The 16986-nt window shown below is 42.6% G+C and overlaps 1 protein-coding gene across 1 annotated transcript in view; it reads left to right on the top strand.

Annotated features, from left to right (window-relative positions):
* The window catches only part of HOMER2 (homer scaffold protein 2), a gene marked incomplete at its 5' end in the record, with an annotated part of 57619 nt that overhangs the window by 28499 nt on the left and 12134 nt on the right, over positions 1-16986 (top strand). The window contains one exon of the mRNA XM_084268180.1: positions 12977-13108. Coding sequence (XP_084124306.1) covers positions 12977-13108 — 132 coding nt within the window. The remainder of the gene's footprint in view (positions 1-12976; positions 13109-16986) is intronic.

Genomic DNA, 16986 nt, shown 5'->3' with positions numbered 1-16986 from the left:
AAGCTGGCAGAGACAGAGCCCATAGTGGTAGTAGATATTTAGTAAGGTAACATGGGGTGACAAGTAAATCTGCTGATATTTGATGTATTTCTGGCTTTCTCAGTTCCTGTGCCAGTCCTAATTGCTACCTAATTCAATAGCTGCCTACCTCTCTATGACCACGCTTTTTTTGTTCTCACGACTGGAGGCAGGCATCCTCGGCACACGGAGAGGAAATTCAGAGTTCTTCCAGTGCTGCGTTCAGAGACTCAAAACAAATCATTTTCTTTGCCCGTGGAAAAGGAATTATTTTAAGACATAGTTGTTAAAAATATCCTAGGGTATTTTGCCAAAAGGTGACTCTTAGATTTGAGAAGCTTTCCTTTCACAGGGAAAAAAAAGATTGCAGGGTATGGTAGCATGGGTGAAATTCCTTCATCTGGCTAGTTCTTTACATGCTTTTTTTTCCCTTCATTGACGTAAATCCAGCCATTAAACCAATAGCAACTCTTTCCCGGGCAAAACCTACCAAGTAATTTAGATATTACAAAATTTTTGGCACTGAATTCAAAAGGGCTCCTGGCATTGGGTGCCTCGCTGGGGGCCTGCGTTGGTGTGGCAGCACTTAGCTGTGCTTCTGAGACCCCATGGGTCTGATGTGCGATAACGTGTAGCAGAAACGACCACAACATCGACTTCCCACTTGGCATTGACAGTATCAGCGTGTGTTTGCCTGACCCCGTGCTCAATGAATTAGGTGGAGCACTGTACCATGGTTTATATTATTTAAATATCTAGGGGTTTTTTAAAATACCCAAGGTGCTTAAATACCTAATTTTTCCCTAATAACTTTGTAGTGAAATGATCAGAAGGTGTTGTGAAGCCTTGGGTAGAAAAAGATAAAGGGATGTAAAAGAACATGAGAAGTGACCTTCCTAAGAGGTGTGTTGCCACTAAAGTACACAGAGAAATCCTGCATTAAATGCTATGCTTTTTCTGTGAGTGTGGATGTGTGTTTTGTCAAAGGGACAGAAATCCTTTTGTTTCCAGTTTTATATGTGGCCATTGCTACCAAGGGTGCTGTGTGCATCCCAGAGGAGCGCAGTGCTGTGGGGGTCTGAGCCGGCTGCCCTGTGCAGCTGGAACACAGAGAGGCCCCATTCCTCACCCTGAAGATCATTTTGCTGATGGCATCACTGACAGGACTATCATTTCCAGAGAGACCCAGCTGGTAAAATCTGATTAAATTAGCAGAAAATATTTGTTATTCCAACTTCTGAAAGCTTTTTTCACCACTGGGTAACTGAGATGGGTATTTCTTCTTTTCCCAAACCTTTTCTGCCTTGCTCTGTTTTGCCCTTCGCTCTGTTTCTTCCAGGCTGGGTGTGAACACCTTTCTTCTCCAGTTCTCCCAGAAGGAATGCCAACCGTAAAACTGGGGTGTGGGGGAAGCATGGGCTCAGTAGTACTTATACTAAGAACCAACATGAAAAGGACCTTTCATTCAAAAGGCAGCATGTAACACTTGTTACTCTTTGAGGAGCCCAAAAGATGTATCCCAGCTTTATGGTGACACTGCATTAGGGTAAGCTGATGGACTCAGTTTTGACTTCTGGAGGTCCAGGTTGACTGAACCAGTATTCCTGCATTCTTGGCCATGCCTGTCCACAAACAAAACCTTTACATGCTGTAAGAAAAGCTTTCCAGTGCTGGTCTGGCTGATTGCTGTAATACAAAAATTTGAGCATATTTGATGGCCTTCATCTTCTCTTTATCATAGTATTTTAAGTATTTCATGAACTATTGGAGCTAATTTCAACATGATTATTAGTCCTGAAGATGATACTGGAGCTATAAAAGAGTAATTCCAACAAATGGAATTAATTAAACCGCCCCACATAAAAGGAAGAACATCTTTTGAAGTACAAATTTGTGGTATAAAATGTAATTTGAACGCATAATCCTGTCTTTCAGTGAGCATAGTTTGTGTGTGTGTGTTACAGTAAATGTCTCATTGCTTTTATGATGCTGTGATGACTGTTAAGTAAAAACACTAGTTGTGGGTTTATGGTCTCTGTATACATATGACAGATAAGTACTGCTGAGACAGAACTACAATAATATCTCTATACTAAACTTTTGTAAATCCATATTAGAACCTTTAAAATAATTTGATGCCATTTAACCCACTCTCCTCAAACTAGTTTGCTTCATGTGGCAGCCACAGCATGGGCTTTTTCCCCAGTTCAGGTATCCCAGCCCGTGCTGGAGAATGATGCTCATCTGTTGGAGACATGTTCTAGTACCAATCATGCTAAGCAAAGTACTTTGTAAAAGATGCCTCAAGAGTCTCGAGCTGCTTTTTGGGCATGTTGTTGCTGTAAATAATGAAGCTGATGGGGCTGCTTTCTCAGAGAGACAGCTGCTCCTTTTGTTGTGAAGTTCTCCTTCATTTTACATGATGAAACAGATTAAAAGCAGGACATCATCTGTCCTGCCCTGAGTCACAGCACACCAGCCATACTTAGGCTGGAACTGGTCTCTCCAGCAGTGGAAAAACTTGCAGTAAGTAATGAATATTTTTGCTGTGCTGGCTTTAAATAAAATCAGGAATTAGCTATTAACGATGTTGGAGTTGTGGCGATGCAGCTTCCAGACTTTAAGCATCACTTTAAAGGGCTCGGGGGAACTCTAAGTTTAAGGACATCCTGCCATCAGTGGGTGATGCTGGTGCCTCCTAGGCAGAGGTTGCTGCCCCATTAAGACGGGGGAGGTGTGGGTGTGGGGTCATCAGCAGCCCTGCAGCTGTGGTACAGGTGTAGCAGCAGGAGGGTGTTTGCACTGGGAAGTGGGTCAGGCACTTCAAAAGTGTGGGGTGTGCCCAAAGTGAGACACTCCAAATCAGAAATAAGGCAGAAATCCTACAGTAGCGGAGAGAAATGTGAGTGTTGGGATTAATGGAAGTTGCAGTAGTACAGACACAAACAGAAAATCAAAATGCACATTTTAAAACAAGTATCTGTGTGTGTGTGGGGTCAGCACACTGAGATGGGCACTGGATCCTTCTGCTTTGTAGACCAGGACTTCACGTTCTCCTCAAAGGCATCTTTGAAGTAAGAGTCAAGGAAATTCAGGAAAATAACAGTCCTCTGACGATCTCAAAATATTTGTGTTGTCTATGCTTGTGGTGTACTCAGCTTAATTAAAACTCCCTTAGTTGTTTCTTTCTAGATATTAAACTAACTTGAGAACCCATTTTTTGGTGATGAAGAAATACAGCACTAAAGGAGAAGCAGGCCTGTCAGCCAAGGATGAGACTACCCACTTGCATCACCCTTTATTTGCCTAAGGTGGTATGAAGTATTCAGTAATTCAGGCTGACGGGAGGTGTTAATAATTATTAGTAATTATCTGGATTTAATATTTGGGAGGATAGTACATACCTTTGAGTTATGACTGCAGGGTCATTTCCAGCAGTTGCCAAGACTGGTTTAGATAGGTATATCTGGTAACACTGGGTATGCTTGTGTGACAGGTCCTTGAGTGTAGAGAGGATAAGAAAAGAAATACTGTTAGGGGTGAACTGCAGTGGTGATTTCAGAGTTGTTAATTCAAGGGAACGTGAGTTGGAATGGGAAAAAAATCAAAAATATTTGCACAAACAAGACTTGGGACTGCAAGTGAAAGAGAGCTTGTTACAAGCTGAGAAATGGAGCAAAGTAAATACTGGGAAATTTGGTGGGTCTCTTGAGATTACATCAACCAGATATCCTGATCATCTGCTCAGGCTCTCTTTTGGTTTAAAAAAATAAAAGTCTGGAGCTGTAGAACTCATATCACTTAAATGTTTCTATATTAATCTCTTTCCCAGTTATTAACTTTGAAATGTGAAAAATCCTCTGTTCATTGTCTGGATTATTTCTGGAAGTAAATCCTTCAGAAGCCGGCTAGTAAGCTTAGGAGAAAAGATAACAAAGTGCTGGCAACAGCTGTATCCTTGACAGAAGAACAGAAGCACATCTGCCACTGTTGGATCCTGTCTGGCTTATTTGTCTGGTTGCATGCACAGTGGAGGCATGTGCTGCTGGCTCAGTGGAAAGACCACACACAACTGAATCCAGGAGGTCAATGCTGCAGAAAACTTTTCATAAATGCAATTTTTACATGATTTTGGGGAAAAAAATAAAGGGGAGGTAGTTAAAATCCACACTAGAGCATTTTTTTGTTGCACTACTCAGCAGCAAGTGAGGACACTTTGGTCTTGGTAGGCTTTTCCTTTTTGTAACCTCATTGTAAAATTTTATGGAAAAGCTCTGTCCAAGAAAGTACTTAAGTGCATAACTTCCTCATGCAGAGTTGTTTCTGATCACCAGACCCACGTAGTAATGTGGCACCCAAACGTGCCAGAGCAGTTGAACCATGAGATGTTGCTTTAAGAGAACCGGAATCGAGCGCAGGATGCCTGGTTTAGGCTGTGGCCCTTGAGCTTAGTGAAGCTTCTGAATAATTTGGAACAAATTTCTGGTGAAATGACACCTGTAGTTGGGTGAAAATTGAAGAAAAATGCAATGGTTTTAGTAGCATCATCAACACAGGCACTGCATGGTAGAGTTTGCAGATAGTTTCCCTCATCTCTTTTGGTTTCATCAGTTGTTCAAAGCAAAACCCATGAGATGAGACTGAAATAGGCACATTTATAGGTGATAAAAACTTTTATGCCTGCTCCCAGACTCCAGTGAGTACAGTGGTGCTCAGTTTGCTTGTGGGTTTCACGTTGCACTGCCTTTTTTTCCAAAAGCAATGAGGATGAGGTATCTTGTGCCAAAAGATGAGCTGAATGGAGTCTCCATCCACTTGAGCTTTTGACAGCCTCCTCCCAGGGCACTAGGGGCTTCTGTGAAAATCTACAGTAAGTGCAGCACTGATTAGCGGTTGGTTTCCTCATCTGGGATTTTTATTCCCTCTTTTTTTTAAGACCATCTTAAAAAATTGAAAGCAATAATAATTCCTATAACCTGAGCTGCATGAAAGTCTGAGGATTGCTTGTCCAATGAAACTGCTGCATCAATTATTTGTTCCCTTCTCCCCCGCTGCTGTAGTGCCAGAGGTATCTAATACTTGGAAATCCCTATTCAGAGAGTTAATGTATCAGACATGCTAATCGAGTCATGCCAGATGGAGTTTATAAATAAACTACACTGCATTGTGTGCTCTTAAAATTTGAGCATCAAACAGAATTCAAGGCAATATTTTCCCAGTTTTACAAAAAAAAACCAAAAAAACAATCCCAAACCCAAACATTGTCTCTTCCTTGATTCTGGATTGTGAAGTTGCATCCACTGGCACAGTGGTTGTCAGATGGAAAAGGAGGAACAGTATAAATGACTGGCAACTATTTAATACTAGCTGAAGTCCAAGGCTGATTCCCCATGAGGAGTGGACGTGAGCCTGAGCTAACCAGTGAAATAAGGGATGAGGCATTTCTGAGCACACAGAGGGATCACCTTGTGTCTTCCATTACATTGGTGTATTGCTCCTATGTGTTGCTAGACCTGGTTGCTCTTGATTGTCATCTAACACTGATAACGCACTTCAAGGTGCTTCAGAAGAAGTCAGCTAGATCCTGACTGTATCCAGTTCTGGGCTCCCTGGTATAAAAGGGACAGGGATCTCTTGGAAAGAGTACGGAGGAGACTATGAAGATGGTTGAAGGCCTGGAACATCTCCCCTATGAGGAAAGCTGAATGAACTGGGGCTGTTCAGCCCTGAGAAAAGAAGCCTGAGAGGGGAACTGATTAATGTTTATAAATATCTCAAGTGTGGGATATATGGGGAATCAGCCAGCCCCTTTTCAGTGTTCTGTGGAGACAGGACAAGGGGCAATGGCTGCAAGTTGGAGCACAGGAAGTTCTGCACCAACATGCGGAAGAACTTTTTCACAGTGAGGATGACAGAGCCCTGGGACAGGCTGCCCGGGGGGGTGTGGAGTCTCCATCTCTGGAGACGTTCAAGACCCATCTGGACACCTATCTGTGCAATCTGTCATAAGGAATCTGCTTTGGCAGGGGTGTTGGATGTGGTGATCTCTGGAGGTCCCTTCTGACACCTACAGTTCTGTGAATCTTTGAAACCTGGCATCTCCTAAAAATAACGTACCTGCCCTTCCTGGCTGTTCCTCATGTCAAGGGACAGCTTCTTCCAGATTTTAGAGGAAGAGGTAAGCTTATCCTAGTACTGACCACTCACTGGCTTGTGTAGGGTGTTAAAGAGTAGAGTCTTTAATGGTGCCCTGGCCATGCCCTTTCTGACCTCTGCAAAGGGACTTTCTGGCTGAAGTGGAGCTGTTGGATACAGCTTGAAAGATGCAGAAAATGAATGGTGCTTAAATGATTCATATAGGGATGTGGTTATACTCTACAGAAAGACTATATGCCTGCAAAGCTTGAGTGTGATTTATCTGGGGTTTTTTTTGGGTTGTGATCGAATTGTAGATAATGCAACTTTCTCCTTCACCTCATTTTTAGTCACCAGGAAAATAATTCATAATCTCCACTGTGTTCTTCTCCCCATCTCTGTCAGTTAGAAGCCTTATTTCTCATGTGACAACAACACATGAGCATCTTGGTTTATATATTTTATAAAGTGTTGCATGAAATTCCTGGGTAACAATTTGTTCCAGTGTAGAAGGTTTGAAAATCCTTGCTGTAGATTTTCTTCATGAAACAGCTGCTGGTGCTTTGAATCGTGTGGGTGGGTGGATGTGTGTGCTGGGCCTAAAAGGAAAAAAATTCTAGTCAGATGTCAAAGCAAAAATAGGAGATTTTAGAGATTTAGACTGGGTGGAGGAGGTGGGAAGCCAACTCTGCAGAGATGTTAATTACCTTGGGAAGAAAAAGAGCGCAATGGAGTAGGTGTAGCAGGAGATTTACTTAATAGAATTCACATAATCATGAACCCACTTTTGCTGCATTTAGACAGGTTTGCAATGAGGGCTTTACAACAGAAATATTTTACCAGAGGAAAAACAGTTATTAGTCTTTTTGCTGGGGGAGGTGGGGGGGGCATGCACTATTTTTACACCTCTCTTCATGAAGGACGACAAGAGCTGTATGGTTTTTGTCTGATTTGTTGGCCTTTGGGGTTAAAAATAAACATCATCGTTCATTGAATTATCCTGGGGATGCAAAGTGATGCAGGGGAAAAAAAAAGAAGCTGTGTGCAACTGTAGCAATGGCCCTTTTGCAGCAGCCTGTGAGATACTTTAACTGCAAAAGGTGGATCTCGTCTCTGCAGAGGTAGCTCAGGTTGGGAAGTAAATGCTTCGGACTGCACAGAGTCCCCTGTGGCTTGCAAGGTGTCTTGGCACCTTCCTCTTAGCAGAGTGCAGATGAATCACTGTGGTTCCCTTCCATTCCTGCCTCCTGCAGAAATACATGACTTAGCTATGGAAGCTTTCAGAGTCCATCGATGGGTGCAGTAACAGCTGTCCTGGTTAACTGTGTAGAACGGTAATTCTTGAAAAGCAGGGGCTGGCCAGGCTTGCTGGCACGTAGGGATAAAATGGTGGGTACCCAGAGCAAAAGACTAGTAGTAGATTTCCTGCCAACTGTTGCCTACACCATGCCCTGGGTCCTTCCAGTCATGCACAAGCAAGGGAGCAGAGCAGGAGGAACAGCAAAACCAGACAGCTCTTCTTAGCACATGCTTACAGTCTATCCCACCTAATTGATCCATACCATCAGTCTGTCCCTGGTAAAGCATCACATGTGTGTCAGGTGCAGCAGATAAAGCAAAGCCATGAAGTAAGTGCTATTGCTGCTTTGAGTTTTCCCAGGCTTTGCTTTTCTTTTTGAGGGGTGTGGGGGGGTGGTGGTGGTGGGCACTCTATATAAAGACTTAGCAGGAAGGGTGTGGAAAAAGATTTGATCACATCTGATGCCCCTGGTTTGTAAAACTGCTGTAATTAATCCTCCTGCATTACAGGTTTACTGTTTTGGCCAAGTTTCATCACCAGGTTCTTATGCTGCTGTGAGTGCATCTTTGTGCTGCTCTGGCTGTACTGTTTGGTGGCCTCAGCAAGGGACTCTCTTTTTTTTCTATTAATAGCACTGTCTCCATCACCAGTGTGTGTATGTGTGCATGTGCACGTGTGCTGGCTTTGTAGGGCTAGAAATGAGCTGATCGGTTTATCACCAGTGACATATCGGTGAAAAGATGTTACATTTAAGCCTCTAAGCTGTCAGCAGAGGTAGGAATGGTAGTAGATAGCAATGGGTATTCCCCTGAGGGAATTGCTGAACATGTGGGATAGAGGGAGAATTCCTCTGCAAATCCACCCCTGTCTCATCTTCACATCCAGGCACACAAGCCCTTCTGCTTCACATGGACTTGATGGGCTGGAAGAACCTGCTGAGCCTGTGATAGCTATGGTCAGAGGATTAGCAGCTTCTTTCCTTCTTCAATTCTGTTTTTAGACTGGGATACATCTTTAGTGAAGATTAACAGCCTGGTGGGTTGGGGAAATTAAATTTCACAAGGGCTGCAAACTGGAAAGCACATATTCAGAAGTGTGAAAATGAAATGGGGAAGTTTTAATGTAGTGACTTCTAAATGAGTAGATCCTATGGCTTTGAGCCTTAGGTCTTTTCTGGAGGTGAGGTTACTTCAGAGTAACAGATGATAGGAGTTTAAAGGACATTTCTAATCTGGAACTCTTGTCCCAGAATAAGGGGCCTTTTCTGATTTAACACACTTCCAAAATACCTTTGCTAATATGTTAGTTAGCTGTTTCATAGCTGTTATCTCGGTCTTTTCCCAGGCAGAGAAGCCTGTGGCAGGGCTGGCTGCGCTGGCTCGTCGTCCCCTTTGGCAGGTGTCTCAGAGGAAGCATCCTGGTGGATTCCTGACAGCACATCAGCCTGGTTCCTTGGGGCTGTGCCAGTGGCTCTGCCAAATGCCCACCCTAGTAGCTGCTCTCCTCTCCTTGGAGCTGAGCTTGCTCTCATCTCTGCTTTTCCCTCTTGCAAATCTGGTGAGCCAGGGCCGATGCAACCATGGTGTATGCTGTGAGCCAAGCTGGCACACCCTGAGAGCTGCTCCAGCTCCGCTCCCTCAGCTGACACACGTTCACCTGACATTAACCACACGGTGACTTAGGGAAATGTACTTGTAGGAGCCACGTCAGCTTTTCCCTTTGTGTGGTGTTGTGATATGGCAAGCTCGGGAGGGGAGCCTGAAGCCTCCCCTAACATAAGAGGCAGATATATATATCTAGATATATTATACACAGCAGGAGCTGCCAACACATTTTTTTTCCTTCTACACGCTGAGGTCATCTTGTGAACTCTCCCTGCTTGATTTATTTGGCAGTTTCTCTCCATGGGAAAGCAGCAGGATGGGTGTGTTACAGCCAATGAATGTGCTGTTCTACGCCCACTTATTTGCATTCACTTTTATCTGATCCTACCTGGTGTGTGTCTAAGTGTCTGGAGTCATTTCTGGTTGATGTAGTGCTACCTTGTCCTGTGAAAATTCTTCTGTGTCATCTTTAAATAAAAAAAGTAGATCTGTCAGGATTCCTTTTCTCCCAAATGAAGTGAAATTAGTGTGAGGTTTTTGTTTGGCTTACGTGGATGTCTCAGGAATGTTTGCCCTCTGATTCACTTGCATGTAGATGAGAGCAAAGGCAGTTTTTTTTTAACCACATGTAGACAACTCAGTATGATGAATGAGTTTATAATTCTGTAAGGTGCTTATTATATTGTGTTCCTCTTTGCCTTGTCTTCAGGGAGAACTCTTTAACCACTTCAGGGATTGATTGCATTTGATTAGAGAGTAGTTTGTCTTTTGAATCCATTACCCTGGATGAAAGCCTGCAAGGTTTTTCCATTTTCTGATGCAGCCAGAATTGCACCGTGTGTGTGTTATATGAATGAGGACCAAATGCAAAGTTGTTTCATAAGAGCCCATTTGAATTGACGAGTGGCCTTTTCTTACAGAATTATAATACTGGATTGTAGGTAAGGGTGGAAAAGAGCCTGCAGGTTCATCCTGCCTGCAGCAGTTTTCAAACACACCCTTTCCCTCCTGCATGCTCCCTCTCAGCTCCTTCATCCTTTGAAACTTGAAAATTCAGGCTTATCCTTTCATGAAAAAAGAAAATTTTCCAGATTTGGCTTCCTGTTGTAGTGGCCACAAATCTTCCCTGCCTTCTGCCCCAGCTGGACACCTTCTGCCTCAGCTGGAGAGCTTCTGCCTGGGAGATGGGTCAACTTCCTTTCTGGTCTCACACAGCCAAGAGTGAGCCCATTTTAGGGGGGTGTAGGCTGGTTTACTTGGCAGGAGTACTTGCAGACCTCAATTTCCACCATCCCTGGAAACCAAAAGGCCCTTTCTTTCTCTTCAAGACAACCAAGATAGTTGTTCCCTTGCCACTGTAGTGTCTCTGCTCTGAAATGATGACCAGATTTACATGGGAAGTGAACAGACAGGCTGATGTTCCCCAAATTTAATGTTGTAGCATCTTCTGGTAAGTGTGACAGAGCAATGGGGTGAGAATGGGGAGGAGGACAGGATAGATAAAGGCAACGTACCCACAGCATCCAGCTCCTCTGAACTGTTTCCATCAGCTCTGAGTTAATCTCCTTAGGTTTTCATTTCTCTGTAGGAATGCAGCATTTCTGAAGTGCCTGACTGACAGGAGGATTTAAGGAAACAAAAGGTATAGCTGATTTCCAGGCTGTTTCACTAATTGCAGCTTATTACAAATTTAATAGATGAACTCTCATTTTCTTGAAGGTGTGTGATCACCACAGCATTTTCTTGGATTCTGTGCTGGCTATAGGAAAAAATAGCTTATCCCAAGGTCTAGGATAATGTAGTGCATTTCATCGTGCAGTAGATGTTTCTTGGTTTACAATTTGCAGGCTTGATTATGCCTTTTATCATGTCTTTGATAACATTGGACTGTGGTCTAAAAGATCTTTGGTGTGGTTTTTTTAATCTATTTGTATTTACTCCATTATTATTGTAGGAGTTATGGAAGAATTTTATTATTCTTGGAGTCTGCTTCCAGCAAGTGAGGCTTTCACCTTTCAATGAAATGGGTCACTTTATTAGTTTTTCCCCCACAGATATCTAATTAGATAGGCACAGTAGGACTGAAGTAATACTTTTTGTCATTTGAAATGTCTGGGTATTTCAGAGCTTTTTAGAAGTTTTTAGAAACTCTGTAACTTGAAGCTAAACATTTGTAAGGAATCTGTCTGTCTGAGGTAAGCTTTCTAAAGAGGAAATACACATAAACCACTTCCCTTAACGTTTTTGGAAAGCATCCTGATTTTTCTGGGTTGATGATAGATTTTCCCCTGTTCTTATGACTCTGTATGGTGCAATTCTCCTATTATCATGCTCCCTTTCCTTTGTCAAAACCCTACATAAAATCTTTGATACTCTTTTAATTCAAGTCTCTGAAATCACATTTAGATTTTATATTGGCTGTGTTTCCCTCGTGTATCTTAGCCAGAGGAGAGCAGGTCTGGGCAGCCCCTCTGCCTGTCAACCAGGCCCTCAAAGGGATGTTTCAACCCTGAAAGCTGATGTCTGGATGGTGTGTGTTGGCATCTCCCCCTTTCTTGCCCTCTTTATTCCCAGGCAAAAAACCAATTCCAGGGGTACCAGCCACCTGGCTTGATCCTTTTGGTGAAACTGTCGGTGGTAGGAAATGGCAGAAAATGGTATGTTTGTTTGAAAGTGATGATGCAAAAGAAGGAACCACTGGAGCTCAGCGATTTCTCAGGAAGAAAGTAAAAGCATCAGCACAGAGATCAGAAGTTAGGGAAGGGACTGGGCAAGGAAGGATCTTTCTCTGAGAAATTTAATTCATACTTTTTGCTAAATGTAAATGATAGTTTAGGAAAAAAAAAACCTGCCTGGAATACATAGTAAATGATGTTGCCAGGATACTTCCTGATCATGTTAATTAAACTGTCCCACAGATTTGGCTTAATTACTGCATAATTTGCATATTGGAAATGATGGTATGCATTACTAAAGAAAGCTCTATTCTGTTAGCAGAAAGAACACTGTACATGAATTAATTTCCAGGGGAAGAAGTCTCTAGACTCAGATAATAATGTATCTTGAAAATCAAGTTAAGATTTTTGATAATGAACTGACATATATCTCATTCCTTTTTGCAAGATTACATTTTATGCCTGTTCCATTAAGTTCCTTAGAGACCTCATCCCAGCAGCCTTCCTCTTGTTGGCCATTTCTTTAATTACAGGAACCACTGCTGCTTTTAAGGTTGCTGCTGGTGAAGCAGATGTTAGATAACTAAGTGGCAGGATATTTGTCTTGAAGAGGCCCACATTAGATACTGCATGCGTGGTATCAACTTCACAGCCCTCCCAAGTTAAGCTCACTGTTAAGCTATCAGTTTCTCTTTGTCTTCGTGTTTTTGTCTGTTTGCTTTTTTAATTGCTGACATGTCTGTGGCATCCTTCCTGTGGAGGCCTGAGAAATGGAGAAATGCAGAAATATCTCTTTCCTTTTCTGGTCTGAGAGCAGGTGCTGCTGGTTGACACTGTGTTTGGACACCTTGGGTCATGCCAGGTGCCTGGCAGGGAGGTAGAGGTGGCCATGTACCCTTGCAGCATGTTAAAAAAAAAAGAGGATTTTGCACCTGCAATTCTGTCAGGGTAATTTTATACCTCCTGTCCCTGCTGCTCCTTTGACTTCAGTGATGCTTCTGCAACTGTGTTTGACTGCAGGACTGTGATAGTGCTTTGGAAAAAGAAGACAAAACATCAGAATTGCCGCATCAGTAAGATAAGATAGAAACTGTTTTGCTTCAGGGGAAAAATCTTCTGAATACAGCAGTTTTCCCAATATGCAGTGCTAATCACTGTGGGTGATAGGATCCTGTTTTGCTAGGATATGCATTTCTAATGTGGCTGCTACTTTTTAATTCTCTTTTTAATCTGTTTTTAAACAGGTGATCATCAACAGCACAATCACACCTAACATGACCTTCACTAAAACATCGCAGAAGTTCGGCCAGTGGGCAGACAGCAGAGCAAATACTGTGTTTGGCTTGGGCTTTCCCTCCGAGCAGCAGCTGACAAAGGTACTGAGGCTCACTGAATTTCTGCAAAGGCTTGTTTCTTGTTAATGAGCAATTGCATATACCCATCCAACCTCTTCTGAGCTGCATGCTTCAACAGGTCATCTCCATCTGTGCAAGCTGCCTAACTTCTGTATTTACCCTGTGTCCATATATAAGGATCCAGGCAGTATTACAAACTTTGTGGTCAAAACTATAAATTAAATCTGACCACTGACAATGCTGCTAATGAGGCGAACTTGACTGCTCCTTACCCAGTGTGGCTGGAAGCACTTGTGTTTTCAGATCTTCACAGAAACAACCTGAACTCTGAAGTATTTTCTGGGCATCTCCCCATCATGCTCTTGATAAATTCATCTGGGATAAAGCAATACTTTGTTTTTGGCATTGTAGCTCAGCAATGTGATTTGCAGCCCTGACAGTTGTGGCACAGAGAGAGCATGAGTAGCCAGGGAGATCTGACTCCAGGTTCTGGCAGAGCTGTGTCTCACAGCTACACCCCAGACCCGGGCTTGATATTGATGCAGCACTTCTTGGGACCAGGGGCTGGGTGCAGCAGGAGGATTGTAAAGTCTAGAGCTGCCTTTTGTGTTACTTGTAGTGTCTAAAATAGCAATGGCATGCCATTGCACTGGAATTTTCCATCACCTGAATTGTAATAGGATTATTTTACTATGTCTGACTTACAGAATTTTTTCCGTGTCCAGAGAACTACATTTTTTGCAAGTATTTCTTAAAGATAAAGCATATCTTACTTTTTATATTACATTATTTTTGGACTTGGGATGTCCATAGAGGTGCCATGGCAATAATGTGCTCTCCTGGGATGCTAATGCTACCCAACCAATCATACATAAATCTGTTTTTTAAAATTGGGATGGTGGCAGTGGTAATGTTTTATGATGCTTAACCAAATGTAGAGGATTGCTCATTTCACCTACACATATTCTCCACTCCTGTGGCAAAGAGGTGTTTGTAATAGCTAAATAAGTAGTATGGGAATATGGAAGGGTTAAAGTGGAGCTAGGGAAATAGTTTTGTTTTGAGCAACTGATAAGGATGATACAGTGCGACCTTTGAACACCAAATGAAAGAATTTGCACCTTGAGATGGTAATTTTTAATCCCACATTACTGAAATTGGCTCAGGAGACAAGAGATATGACAAGGCAAAGGCACATGTGGAGGTTCTTGCACCCTAATCAGGAAGATTTTTCTATATTCAACAAAACTGTCCAAACATACTTAGAAGAAACTTAATGCTGGTATCAGAAAGCCAATCTAGGCCAGACTAGAGCCAATCTGAAGAACATGTTGCATGGACACAGGGGCCCCAGCACCAGCTGTGTTTCTCTCCATATCAGTCTGCACCTCTGTTCGCCCTGCAGGATCTGCTGAAGAGCCCACTGCTGGTAATACACCCTCCTACTTGCAGGAAAAGCTTTCCAATCATCAGAAAGGCTACTGGTTCGAATATTGAAGGAGAGTTTAAGGGGAGCACTTCTGAAAATGGCTCGAGATTATCTATTAAAAAAAAATAAAATCTGACAGTTACCTAGATGGAAAATGTAAAAAAAACCTGGTTGATTACCACCCTGCAAAGCAATGGGACAAAATATCCCTTATCATCCATGCTCCTCAGTTTAATTATTGAACCATTAGAACTAAAGATCAGAGATGGTGGAAAGATTACAAATGTATAAGTGTATTTGGAATAGTAAAATCAATCAAGTTTCATTTTATGTTGGTATCATTATACTCTTATAAAAGATATAAATTAAAGCTTGCCAGTTTTACTGCAAATAATTGAAGGTTTTAGTCAGGAACTGGGAAGGCACACAAAACCTCCTCTAAACCAGACATCAATAGCCGTGGCTTTAAATAAATAAATAAGCTGAAACATGTCTGCTGAAAACAATGAATAATAAATAGATATAAGGGCAGGTTAGCAGAACCTAAAGACACCTGCATTTTTAAGTGTATTGGTTGGCCTAATAAAAGATACTGCCTCTTTCTAATGCCTTGCTTCTCTTGAGATACATAAGCGTTAATCCAGACCCATAGGGAAAAGCAGTTCAAATTAAACCTGAGCCATTAATGAAAGCTGCATTCAGTGACGTAGTAACCTAATTACCATTCACATTTACTGGGAGAATCCCAAGGCTTAAAGTTGATGTCCTGCTCAGGGTGTTTTTCCCCTCTTGCAGTACTCACCAACCCTCCTTTCCCCGCTTCCCGCCCAGTGCCTCAGAAAGATCTCATGGCGTTATCCAAACATCGCTACAGCCAAATCAAAACAGGACTCACAAGAGAATTAATGGTGTGCCTGGGTGTGGGGAAGAGGCAGGCCTGGTGTAAAGGTAGTGGTGTGTTTTGCACTTGAAGCTGTTAAGTAAAACCTCTGCAATCATTCAAGGTGCTTCAGTGCAGACCTCCTGAAGAAGGAGGTGTAGGTAGTCAAGGGCATAGGGACAAAGATTTATACAGGTGAGAAACCCAGTAAACCCAGACTTTGCACATCATAAAGCTATGGTATCCAGCATCTGGGGAGCGCTGGACTTTATTTCTATGCATGTATGCACAAAATGTGTGTGTTATTTGCCAGGCAAGGGGGAGAAGGCTCAGAGCAGCGTCTGCCCCTGTCCCCAGCACACAATGCAGCCCCCCGCCCTGAGTCCAGCTGGCATCAGTGCTGGCAGCGCACTGGCTGTGCTGCTGCAAATTACCAGCCACTTGCTGGAGTAAATAGTCCTGTTCACTGCCAACCTGCCTGGTAGTGAGGGCACGTCCAGAGAAAACCATGAGCAAAGCCACGCATGCGCTGTGTGTCACAGCACAGCGGAGCTCCCAAACAGGACCATCGCATCACCCAGCCTTCTGCAAACTGAGAGGGCAATGAAAAATTTATGAGACTGCTTTGGGTGGGAGCAGCTGTTTCATCTATCTCACACTGGCATGATTTATCAGTAGAAGACATAAAGTATTCTGCCAGATCAGCAGCTTAAAATTTACACATACAAAATAATGCTTTTTAATGTATAAAATGCTAAGAAAGTCTATTTAAATATATATATTTTTCTCCAGGGGACAAGCTGGCTGCAGATTTGAACAGCCTTTAAATAATTTGTGCCATACACAGTTGCATCCTTGAGTCCCCATTAAATTTCACTGGCCAAGACTCATAATCAAAGCGTGCTCATGGGCTGCAGCAGCCTTAGACTAAAAGGTTCACTAGTGGTGGTAGCAGCAAATCTTTTCCATATTGCAGCTCCCTGGGGCACAGGAAGACATGTCGTAAAATCCATGATGAACTATTGGAGTGGTGTTTAGTGGTGTTTCTCCTACTCCAGTCTTTTTTTTTTTTTTTTTTTTTTTTTTCTAATTTTCAGGAGCTTTGTCTGCCCAAGGACAAGGGTGAAGGAAAGGAAAGATGAAGGGAATAAGATAAAAGGAGAGGGAGTGTGGTTTTGGGTATTTATAGACATCGTTGCCTCTTGAGACCATATTTAACAAGCTTCTCTTTACTAAACAGAAGATTATTTCACTTTTAAACTAGGAGTTTCACATATAAAAAGCAGTCCCTATTCTTGCAGTGCTTTGATAGCTCAATGTTGACTTAGATTTTGGAGGTGGCACATGATTTTTTAGTATCAATTATTTGTCAATTACTTGTGCTTGGGATAGAAGGAATCTGTTACTGGAGAGAAGTATCTCTCTGGTTTCTGCCCGTGATTAGCTGCTGCGGCTGTGCCATCAGTCTTAGACATGGTCTCTGGATCTCAGTAGCTTCAGAAACGCCTGGTCTACTGCTGTAGCAATTAGTGTTGGTAATGCTACACAAGTTTGGGCTGTCACTACCGTGTTGCTGCACTCAGAAGTGTA

The sequence above is a fragment of the Gallinula chloropus genome, assembly GCF_964237585.1.
Source record: "Gallinula chloropus genome assembly, chromosome: 9".
Lineage (NCBI taxonomy): Eukaryota > Metazoa > Chordata > Aves > Gruiformes > Rallidae > Gallinula > Gallinula chloropus.
Note: the sequence above shows the minus strand (reverse complement) of the source record. Positions and strands in the feature narration are given on the sequence as shown.